Here is a 12,647-nt window from a genome sequence, read left to right as displayed (position 1 = left end):
CCACCATAAATCCTACAAAAATGCAAGATTTATATTACTCTTAAAAGTAATATTTGTATATTATGTTCTAAAAAATTCTAATGACAACTACTTCCAGGCTAAGACATAAATTAATCATATTGCTGATCACTTAGAATTTTTATTTTAAACAGCAATGCAGATATGATTTGTTTTCAGAAAATCTTCAAATAATTTCTAATTTGAATTGATACATTTCAGAAATTTGTATTCACAAGTGCAGAGGCAGGATTGAACTTTTAACAGTTCAACGCCACTGGAGTCTGTCAACAGACATCAGAATTCCAAATACCAAAAATAGACCAGGAAGGTGATGTTTAGCAAACACAAGAGTTCAGTGTTACATTTCCCCTTCTATATTTATTTAAGATTGCTTAGGTGACAAGACGTGTTCCTTTACTCAAACTAGAAAAGAACACACAATGAAAAAGTGCAGGATCACTGTTAGCATAAGACCGAGACTTATAAGCATAAGTTAGCATATCTACTCCTAGAGTAGATAACACAGATCTGACCAAAGAGGTTGTTAGATGGATTCACATTCTAGCCCCTTACAAAGTTCAGAATCCCAGTAATTTTATTTATCTATGAAATTATCGACAGGATTAAGGTGATACATGTCAGATTGCTTTGTTATGCCGATTTTTTATTTGACGTTTTTAAGGTCGACCATTGTATACACTTGAACAGCTTGTTCAAAATATTTTGAGAAAAAAAGGACTGCAATGCATTATTACTGTTCTAACAATAACCTCAATATCAATGTCGAAATGTAATGTAAGATGTAAGGTGGTTAGGACCTCATTGCTAACCTACTGTATATGAGAAGCCAAAGAGTCAGCTGGCATGACAGAAACACACTGTCGAATAAGCAAAGAGAAACTAGCACAGAATGCCACCCAGCAGTGTGCGGCCAGCTGTATATTACAAGGATGCTTTATGAAATATTTGAAGATTCATGTTTAATTTTTTTTTTGAAAAGGGAATTTAGATCAAGAGCTGCACAGTTTCTGTTCAGCAGCCTACGAGGAAAAGAGAACAGGAAGGTAATATTCTTCCTTCATCATGTCACAGCTCTCACGCATACCTTCCTCTACAGTTTATACTGTACAGTATTTCCATTCCAGATGATGTTAAGGTTTTTTTGTAGGCAAAACTGAAGCATACTCATGGGGTGTTCAGGCTCACTGTGAATCTTTCATAGGTTTTTCACACCTGAAATTATGGATACTATAAAGAAAGAAATCTGTATTTTAAACTTTCTCATGAGACCTCATGAGAGCATCAGTATTGTACATGAGAGTGATAGATCTTGTTTTTTTCAAGATTTATTTGTAGTCTAACTGTAAATGGGTTGCCTCTTTAACCCTGTACTGGACAAAGAAAATGGGTGGATGGTTTCATTACTCCACTTGGAAAATGCAAACCCTGAAAAATACAGAAACAGTACTTACCTGTTCTTAAAAAAAACACATATCCATGTTTTGATATGTCTGAGTAATGAACAGTCTGAGTAATGTTTCTAATATTATTCTCTTCCTTCTTTGCACGTTGCATGTTTTTTTGGGGGAAGTGCTGTAAGATGCCTCTGCATGATATAATGCTTCACGCCCCAGTTTGCAAACACCCACACTCCCAGACTGGGAGCTGATCCACCAATGACTATGACACATTTAGACAGCCACTGAACCACATACACATCACCTGCACGACCTTACAAGTAATCCTGGGGAATCAGGTTGAAGTTCTATTGAAGGAAGGTTAAACATGCTGGTTCATGGTCAAAGGTGTAACTTGTTACACCCAACGCACTACTCTCGCAGGAGTGTTTACTTTAATCTTTTCCTACCCAGCAGAAGCACAAGGCGACAGATCCCTAGTTGCACTACAGTTGCGTTTTGTAAGCTTTTAAATCATTATGCAGAATGCCTAGCCGTGTTTAGAAATGTAAGACAACCACAATTAAAAAAAATGTCAGTACCATAATAAGTTAGCTACAACTGCTTATCAATTAAGATTAAATTTGTCTTCTATCAGTGTTCATTGGCATTAAACATAAGCAGCTAAGCTAACCTTAATTTCAGCAATATAGCTGCATAGTTAGATCGATCTTTTTTTATTCATTTCTGTCTTGTACTGCAGAATATATGGATGAGTCTATTCTGCTATTCTCAGCTATTTTTCAGGCTGAGAACATATGTGTGCTCTAGGTTTTTGCCATAGTCCTACAGCTATCATCTTGCTGAGTGTCAGTCGGGTGACATTCACAGTACAGCTGGTAGGTCATTGTGAAAGTACCACCCCAGTCAGGAATGTTGCACTTAAAATCACACGGCTGGGTGGGGCTTGTGTGGCGTCATGAGGAGACTCTTCTTGTCAAAACCATTCCTTGTGAAAGTAGCTGACCTTATTCCGGTTGGGGCTGAATCTGAGATCTTGAAAAACAATCCAGGTCATTACATTATGAAATGCAGGTGAGACGCTAGATATGAATCTGACACCAGGCTGCCATAGAGTTTACATGCAACAATAGACTATCTTCACATTTTACACAAAGCAAATCAGACATTTGAACATGTGGGACATTTTTGACTGATACTAGGACAAATATTCCACTTCCTGGGACTGTCAAACATAGATTTTGCTCCAGAAAAGAATAGCTATTACACAAAAATGATCACAAAAAAAGAGGAAAGATTCTGCCAGTGTGTGATACCACAAAAAACAGGTAATTTGAAAATGTTATGTATTCAGACACAGAAGTGTATCTAAACAAATAAGACTTCAAACACCCCATAACCCTCCTCTTCCTTGACACACAAAATGTAAAGCAAAAATAAAAATTACTGTATTTATTCTGTAGAGTTATGGATTTTGCGCAGATGCAAAAGAGAAACCTGAAAACTGATCCTTTATACAAGATTTATTAAACATTTTTAGAACCAAAATATATTGCATTACTATTAATCATACTTTTCAAAAGGTTGCCCTCAAGGACAAAGATCATATGTAATTTAAAGTAATCAATGGCACATGCAAAATTACAACACAAATAATGAATTGTTTGAAAATGTAAATTAAAAGGCACCAAGCTAGTAGCTCACTGCCCTCTAGTGTCACTTTGTGGGGTTCTCATTGTGTATTACTGCTGTTCCATTTCACAGGGAAGGCTGAGCACTTTAGTATTCTGACAGCTAGTTTCTTATTTCAGTCATGTTTTCAAACAACTTTGCGACTATAGTATATTATTTCTGTGTAGCAATCCGTGAAATGATACTGTACATTCATGCTGGTTTCTATAGTAAAATAACCTACATTTACCTAGTGTTATATCACTTTTAGCTCTATTGCACTTTTTAATTGTATGATTATGGGCTGCAGTGCATTAAAATAATCTTAGAGCAAATATTCATAAATGCTTTCATCTTGTGAATTTGTATATATTCTAGTTACAGAATGCCAGTCTCTTCATATAGTTATGAATTTCAGTTATTTCTATCATCAGGCTCCCATCTATGAAGGAGTAATTTTAAACACTTCTGATATCTGCACTTATTACATTACTGAATATTATGAAATTAAGGCAATCCAGTAAAACGTTTGAACAACTGGATTTGAACATGTTTGTGTTGTCATTAACACTGAAGGAAGTAAAGCAACACCCATTGGAACACAGATTAACAAAAATGTCTCACATACCATGAAACCAAGTGAAATGCTTGAGCACATCTTAGGCAGGAACTGCTAATGCCACACCAGTGTGAAGTCCCCTTTCTTTCTTGTTTCCTTTTCTTTAAAAATAACATTGTTCACTGTACCCTTTAGGGGTGCTATGGTGGCTAAGACGTAAATTGCTTCTGCTCCATCTCCATTCTCGGGTTTCCAGGTTGGGGAACATCCCTCTTTGTTTCATGGTATTTGGGACAATTTTGTAAACCCGTGTTAATTCTAACAGGTACTGCATGACCCCCATTAGTTTTAATGCACACAAAACGTGTCAAATTTAGTTGTTCAAAGGTTTTACTGGAGTGCTTTCAATTAATAAGAGATGGCAGATAAAAAAAAGAAAGGCCTCAGAATGCGTAATCCGAATACCCTCACACTGTGCGCCTGCAGCGTGAAACCACATTAATGTAGATTCAAGATTCAAGACGGATGCAGCTGAGGAACTTCACCGAGTCATGGGGACGCGGGAAGCCGCTGTGGTTGCTGGTGGTAATGTCACACTTAAGACCAAGCACTGGCTGGCTGTCAGCAAACCCGCCAAGCACCCCATGATTCAGCAGACCTAACCATCACCTTCAAAATCTGCAACTGCTACATCCTTTTCCGTATGTTTTTCACAAACAAGCAGCCCTCCAGACGATGTATCATAGCTGTGGTCAAGCGAGGTAGCGCACAGACACCTGAAGAATAACTAACTGGCTCATTATGACAAAGCACAGTTAATGTGAATGCAAAGTACAGTTTGAGAAAATGCTGTGGTACAGTATCTGCAACATACATACTGTAGATTTCCGCTTGTACAATGCAGGAGGATTCTTATAAGGATGCAGGAATTAAAGAACGGGTCCCACACCCTTTGTACTGCCTTGGTAGATGGCCTATGTTTTGCCACATCAGCACTGTATAGGAAGGAGAAGTGTAGTCAAGCTAAGTCTCACAGGAAGAGCTAACCAGGCTGAAACTGTTGCTGCTACCATGTCCTGTTGTTATGCTAACCGCGCAAACTGTAAACCAGTGAGCTCAACTTGTAAAGGAGCTATCAAAGCTTAGTCTTCAGACTGTGTTTAATGTGACACATGAGGTGAAGGCTTTTACAGTAGTACTTCACTTGTGCATTATAAACTGGCGAGAACAAAACTAGGAACATCCAATACTACTGAAGATTGTCCAAACAACCACATGCACAAATTCTTTCTTAGAGTCCAACAATTGTCAGGAGCCTGAAAAAATGATTGAAACATTAAAACAAGGAGTCACTTGAGAGAACATAATTTCAATGTGAAATGTTAATAATGGACTCCCACGTGAAGGCCCATGCTCCGAGTATAGGTTGAGCTCTGAGATCCAGACAGCCAGCCTGGGTCACGTCACGACACCACTGTGCTGCACAACCGGAATTATTTTGGCTTTCCTGGTGAGACAGTGACTCCTGCTACTACCAGGGCAGTGATATCAGTGAGAGACACCACTGTTCCAATCATCTCCAGCTTCTGTAAAGCACTATGGAACTGGCATGGATGGGCAGTTCAAAGGAGCATCTTCAGCTTTCCTCACTGTCCCTGTGAGGCAGCTGGGGCACTGCTCCGACAAGGAATCAAAGACTCCCGATTGGGCGAGTAGAAAAAAGCTCAATTCTGTTTTACTAAGCTGGCTACAATTCAGATGTCCATATTATAATACTGTGACCTACAGTATTTCTAATATCCTAACATGCATCAACTACATTTGAGTAAATTCTTATTTATAAATGGATGCTTACAAGGTATGGGAAAAATTAAGTAATTTCCACTTATTATAGGGCAGTGTTTAAAATTGGGAGTTACTAAAGCATAATCATGTAACGATGCACCACTGTTATGTAACATACTGTACAATTTCTGTTTTCACTGTAAGTGTCTTGATCAATTTTGGTTTCATTTTCTTGTTTTAAAGTATCTTGAGCTTAATACTGTGAAAAATAAACAATGTGGATAATAAACACTTATGCTGTCAAGAAAAAACAATTCCAGAGCTAGAATGTACTGTAAGTAGCTGGCAGGAGTAGAATGATTTTGGCACAGTCATTAAAACTAATTTTGTTTTAAGGGACAGGATACAGTAAGGAATCTTTATAAATTTCAGTCAAAGGCATCTTGATCTTGCTGTGCGAAATTTACAGGAGTAAGACGGTACTTGTTGGCCAGTCCTCTGTCTTTGACGATAACCTTGTTGGAGATTTCTTCTTTTGGAAGAAAACTGCCTACTTTGAGCTGAGAAAGCCAAGCCTTCTCAGCTTCCAGCAGACAACATACAGATTCAAGATAATTCTGGGTTCTTGCAATGTCACAGTCTGTTGCCCTCACAGCTGTGGGCTGCTGTGAGAGGAATTCATTTTCAGAAATGGAGGTTAAATTCTCTATACCCGGACTATGTCTTTCCCCGTCTTTATATCCTACCTGAGATGTTACTTCAGTTACTTTTTTCTTCTGAGCTGAGATGTTGAGCGAGTGGCCCATGCAGCCAGGCGAACAAGGCAAAGACTTGGCTAATTCTTGTACATTAGGCTTCAGTGAAAAGGCCTCAGTCCACCGACAAGCGTCCCCTCTGGTCATCTCTGAATCCACTGCAGAACACTCCCATATATCCAACAGCCTTTTCTGCTTTTCTGTTCTTCCGGAAAAAATAAAGGGGAGCTTTTGTGTGGACTGGTCCTGGTCATCCTTCCAGGAATCTTGGTTTAACTCTTTGGATGGAGGGCTATTCTCTTGCGCCACAATTTCAGGAGGCTGGGAATTGTGCTCTGGGGACTCGAACACCACGCCTCTCGCCACTGGGGGAGAAGGTCGGAAAAGCCCACGAGTGGGTTTGACTGAAGCGTCAGAGTTACAAACCTTTGTCATGAACTGTCTCACAGAGTCAGGTACCACCACCTCCCTGCTGCTTTTTCTGGGACTCAGGAAGGCAGAGAAGTGAGGGATGCAGGTCCCGATGATGGGTATTATAGAAGCAGGTCTGAGAGCCGAAACAAAGTCCTCCAGCTCCTGGAAGGACGAGTGATCAGAGTAGGGCACTACATACATGCAGGGATGCAGGACAGGCACAGGCCGACTGGTGGGCAGAATGGCCACTGTCGGGTACTGCCTGTTCCAGAGGATCAGAGAGGACATCCTGATCTCAGTCTGGGACACGACTCGGATCCGCCCGGCCCCCGGCTCTGTGGTGAACACGTCTGGGAGATTCAGAGCACACAGGGTCTCCAGTCGCTCTGGTTTCACTTCCACCCATGTCTTAAACTCCATAGCCAACTCCACCAGCAGTGTCTCCTTGCCCAACTCATAGAGGCCTGTGAAAGAGGGGGGACAAGGATGAATTAGGAATAAAAGCACTCATGAACTTTGAAGCAACAACAGTAAAAACAACACTTCTTATTCATCTTCAAAAACAATCAATGCTTCACTCCCCAGGTTACTTGCATTAAGTTTTCTTTGCTTTCTGTTCAAGTGTTATAGCTCCATCCATCCATTTTCTAACAGCTTCTTCCAATTCAGGGTTGTGGGGGAGCTGGAGCCTATCCCAGCAAATAATGGGCACAAGGCAGGGTATGCCCTGGAAGGGACGCCAGTCCGTCGCAGGGCATACACAGACATAAAGACCAGCACTAGGGCCGATTTTTGTGGATGTTTCTGGACTGTAAAAGGAAACCCAAGCAAACACAGCGGGAACATATTAATTCCACACCAATAGCACCCCAGGTCTAGAACTGAACCCAGGACCCTAGAGCTGCGAGGCAGCAATGCTAACCACTGCACACCATGCCACCCACATGTTACAGTTCATAATTTAGTATTTGAAAATGTGAAGAAAGCATTTCACACTATTATGTGTGTGTACTGTGTTTCCCACTATTATGCTTGCTGTTTTATAAACACACTGAGGGCTGTGAATTCCCTTTATTTTTCTTGTTTCCTTTATTTTTAAAGACAACATTTTTCATCATACCCTTCATGGCTGCTGTGGTGGCTAGTACAAAAGTTAGTCAAAAGTGAGTATTATAACATTATAAGAAAATATTAAAGCCAGATTCATACTTCTTTGAAGGTACTAAAGGTAGATTATTTGCCTACATCTATTCCTTCATTTTCAATGCAGCCTGTATTTCAGCAACAAATAAAAATAAAACGTTAAACTAAACATTTGTGCTCAGTTACTGTATCTATCCCCCAGGTAGTCATAGATGATTCTCAGTATTAAATAGGTCAAACCTACAGTAATGAACAATAAAGTAGGTTCTGCACCCTTATCTGAGAGTAAACCCTCCCATCCAAGAGGACTGAGCAATCTTAATTGCTTAATTGATCAATAGTAATTGACATTACTATAAGAGCAGCTTATCCCCCGTCTCACCGATGACGATGTTGTGCTGTGGGTGCTGGCGGATGATCTCCTTGATCTGCTGCGTGGCCTGCTGGCGAGAGGGCAGGGTCCTGGAAGGGTCGCAGTTGGTGTTGTCCAGGTACAGCACATCGATCTTCTTGTAGCTCCCCAGACAGGGCTCCCGCAGCATGGACGGCGTGTAGCGGAAATCACCTGCAGACCCAGACAGCTTCAGAGACACACGGAGGAGGAGGGAGGCAAGCGATTTCTGAACGCATCTGAAGTGCTTGTCAGCACACAGAATTTTGTCTTTACCGGTGTTGCTGTGCCACATTCTGCTGTTATCATATTAAATATTACTAATTTCAGAAATACCATCATAGTGGAATACCTTGAGAAAACAACCAAAGGAATTTGTACCATATTAGACGTAATGGGAGGCACAGTGGCACAGTGGTTAGAATTGCTGCCTTGCAGCACTGGGGCCCAGGCATCAATTCCAGACCTGGGGTGCTATATGTGTGGAGTATGCGTGTTCTCCCCACGTTTGTATGGGTTTCATCTGGCGCTCGGGTTTCCTCCAGCAGTCCAAAAACATACTGCTAGATTAACTCATGGGAAAATTGTGTCTGTGTCAGTGTTTCTGCCCTGCAATGGACTGGAATCGTGTTGGGAATGTATCCTGCCTTGTGCCGGTTGCTTGCTGCAACCCTGAATTGGAAGAAGTGGTCAGAAAATGGACGGATGGATATTAGAAGTACTGAGTTCATTTTACAAATATCACAAAATCAGTTTCCCTAATCTGTGACAATTCAGAAAGTAAGGAAATAATCAACGGAAAAGCTTAGATAACACTCTAATTAGGTGGAACTGTATTACCTTTTTGTATATTTCGGGGTTACCATGAATTGGCAATGATGAGTGCATTTCAAACCACAATGAAACTACCTGTATAACGTAATGTGTACAACCTCCAGTTTACATCACAAAAGAGTTGAAGTTTCAACGCATGCGTAGTGTCATACTGCTGTCATTGTCTGAGATTCAGAACAAGGCAACAAAACGTCTATTGACACTAAAACGGCCCCATTACATTGTAAACATATTTTAGACCAAGCCAGTTTTGCTACTATATTAATTTTAAATCTTTTCATGAAACTAACACATACAGTACAAGTGGCATTTTCTAGATACATTATCTCATGGACTACATGGTAACAATACAGTACTTTCAAAAAGTTCACAATTCTGAACACAATTTAAAATTTGTTAAGTTTTACAATACTATAAATTAATTTATTTTTATTATGGAAATTTAATACCTGGTCTGAGAAACCGGGACTGCCGTCCCCCTTTAAATGTGTACAGGTGCAACATGGATGTTACACAGGGGATGTTAATAGTTAAGTTTTAGAATCTGAGAGGAGGAAATTAATCTCCTGTTGATGTCAGCAAAAAAACAGTTTGACATATAGGGATTTAAGAATGAGGAATACAAGCCTTTTTATTATAGCTATGAACCTAGCATTTTATCTACTGCAGAACTGTCTATCATGAAAAAAAGAGATTATACTTTCAAAGTCACATTTACTTTAACCAGACCAGAGTTACAGAATAATTTGATAATATACTCCCTGCTCCATTTTCAACAGTCTATTCTTAACATCTCTAGTAGTATCCAAAATATAAAATGTTTCACTGCTCCTCATTTTCAGGGACTCAAAAATAGGTATTCTAGTAGTGTACTAGTAGAGTGTATTAGAGTATTTGTGTCTCTAGTACTTCATGTCTACACTATACTGGAACTTTAATTTGCTGTGATTATGAGGAAATAATAGAATTATCTGGAAACAGACTGAGATTTCTATGTTAGTGTGGAGCAATGCTGTACAAAAGCTTTCAGTTTCAGATGGTGTTCTTGATTTAGATGAAGCACGGTTCCTGTTGATAAATGCAGTGAAGAGTGCTTGGCATAAAACAAGCTTCAAATATTAAGGGGAGGTATTTTCATTTGTACACAACCATAACAAAATACAACACAGGTTAATGGGTTGGATGTATGAGTGTATGAAACACTAGACTATGAAAGAAAAATAATGTAAACACAGATGAAGTCTATATACCTACGTTGAAACTTTGATTCTTTTGTGACGTAAACTGGAGGTTGTACACATCACCTTATACTGTACAAGTAGTTTCATTGTGGTTTGAAATGCACTCATCATTGCCAATTCATGATAAACCCGAAATATACAAAAAAGTATATAAAGTTCCACCTAATTAAAATATTATCTAAGCTTTTCCACTGGTTATTTCCTTACTTTCTAAATTGTCACAGATTAGGGAAATTGATTGTGATATTTGTAAAATGAACTCACAGTACAGTACTTCTAATTTCTGAAACTTATGTGGAAGTATTCAGAATATCATATTTCAAGTAAGCTGATACCAAGTGCTCTTGTATCAAGAATACCTTCCATACACATAAAAAGTGACAGAATCTTATTTTTGCACTTGCAATGAAATCTTTCCAAGTCTCTGGGGGGTAAACAGAGCTCTGACCTGTATACAGGATGGTGCCAAAGTAGCCTTCAAACAGGAACATGACAGACCCCGGGCAATGGTTGGCGTCAATCACAGTGACTGTCAGCGTCTCCTTGCCTATGTCATCCAGAGCCAGCATGTGCGTCTCGCCCACCTCCAGAGGGTGTATCCATTTCTCCTTCACCTGGGCGGGAGGGAAACATCAGGGGCGACCTGGCCCTCTGTGCAGCAGCTCCTTTGAAAGTCATTTCTAAAGTGAAAGGCACTGAGCCAGCCAAAAAAAGACGCCACACTCGGGGATAAATTCCTATAAGCCTACTACATTTCATGGGATTCCCTTTCCACATCAATTCCTTCCATTGACATTCAGCCCATGTAATCCATGCAATTCCTCCAATTTCAGTTCTCAAAACCTGTTTATACTTCCTCCCATGTATAAAGTAAACGGTGTGTAAATTATGATAATCTAAATCCAGTTCTACCTAAACACCATGAATTTTTACAATTATGTATTAAATGGTAAAGGACACCCATTTTCTTTAATTTACTGCCACTTTCAACAGTAATAATTTAAATTATGATTTCAATTTGAACAGCAGGTTGAGATCTTTGGATCATTACCTACTAAATAGCCTAGATGGGCCAAATGGCTTCTTCTTGTTTGTAACCTTTCTTATACTCTGATGGAAAGCCGAAGAGTACCAGCTACATCTCCTTGTCTTTGCAAAATCTACACAAAGACTGGGTGTATGGCTGGATCTGAATAGAACATTGCACGCCTTTGTCACTGCTATTCTTTTGCCTAAAAATCAAGCACAATACTCTTTCATCTTTTTGCAAACTTAAATAAGACACAGAAATCAGGTGAAAAGAGTAATGTGACTTAAAAGAAGACATGGCTGGAAAACACCTGCAATTTTATGCCAAAAAATGGTCAAGCGCAGTAAGCACGATATTTTCAGATTTCCTCAAACCTGGTTCGAACACAGTGTTCACATCCCACCCAAGCAAGACAGCCATACCTTCACAAAGCACAACAGACTACAAGATAGATTTGAAATCTCAGACAACCTTCAAATCATCATAAAGCACATATTGTGACAGGAGTTAACAGAGAACTGGGGAAAGGCCTGCTCACTTGCAGTTTTAACTTCAGCAGCTTGGCAGTGGCAGGGGAGCAGTAGATGGGCCGATTACTCCAGCTGGATGTCAGCCCGCTGGTGTGGTCAGTGTGCATGTGCGACAGGAAAAACAAACGCACATGGCTGCACTTCCGCACTTGCCAGAAATCCACAGCCAGAGGGGTGTGAGGGATCACCTTTCCATTCATGTCAATAAGGTAAGCCCCACAACCACCTGCCAAACAAACACCAAGGTGAAAACGAGATCATTATAAATGGAGCAACTGCATGTTTATTTTTAAGCAAATTAAAACTCATTGCTGCACTCTCATTTCTCCTTTTATGGATAAAGACAATGCACACGTTTATGTGTGGAAATATGAAAATGTAATTCTAGCTAAAATATAGTTTATGCATTAAAAATGGATTCAAATGACGACAGCAAGAATCACTCTTATCTTAAAAAGTTCAAGCTATGGTGAGTGTAAATGAATGTACTTTCTTTTACCGCACTTGGTGTATGTATATATATCTAAACATACGTTTTCACCTAGGATTACAGACACATCTGACCAAACAAGAAATAAAATCCTAAGTAAGGTTAAACGAAGACTACAGTTCCAGGTGCATCAAGGGGTCAAATCAAGAAAGGTGCTGAATAACGAATTTATGTGTATTTTGCTTTAATTGGGCACAAAATATAAAAAAACTAGGAAATCTACAGCTGTTTGTTTTCTTTCATAACTGTAGTACCGACTTGAGTTTGAGCAAAACAATTGCAACCTCATGACCTAATACCTTACCTTGTCGTTTGTATTTTTTTAAGGACACCCAAAAATCGACACTTAGAATGTAATCCTACTCTTCGGTTGTACTCAGTTACAA

General features: G+C 39.6%; 1 protein-coding gene across 1 annotated transcript; it reads right to left on the bottom strand.

The window, feature by feature from the left end:
- Positions 1-2,855: 2,855 nt before the first annotated feature.
- Positions 2,856-12,631, bottom strand: dclre1b (DNA cross-link repair 1B). Its single transcript, XM_088922391.1, has 5 exons — positions 12,566-12,631; positions 11,780-11,997; positions 10,660-10,825; positions 8,128-8,310; positions 2,856-7,066 (listed from the first exon to the last, which is right to left on the bottom strand). The coding sequence occupies exons 2-5, from the start codon at positions 11,969-11,971 to the stop codon at positions 5,862-5,864; spliced, it is 1,746 nt and encodes a 581-aa protein (XP_088778517.1). The 5' UTR covers positions 11,972-11,997; positions 12,566-12,631; the 3' UTR covers positions 2,856-5,861.
- Positions 12,632-12,647: the final 16 nt, after the last annotated feature.

Source organism: Atractosteus spatula, chromosome 7, assembly GCF_055471065.1.
Source record: "Atractosteus spatula isolate fAtrSpa1 chromosome 7, fAtrSpa1.hap1, whole genome shotgun sequence".
Taxonomy (NCBI): domain Eukaryota; kingdom Metazoa; phylum Chordata; class Actinopteri; order Semionotiformes; family Lepisosteidae; genus Atractosteus; species Atractosteus spatula.
Note: the sequence above shows the minus strand (reverse complement) of the source record. Positions and strands in the feature narration are given on the sequence as shown.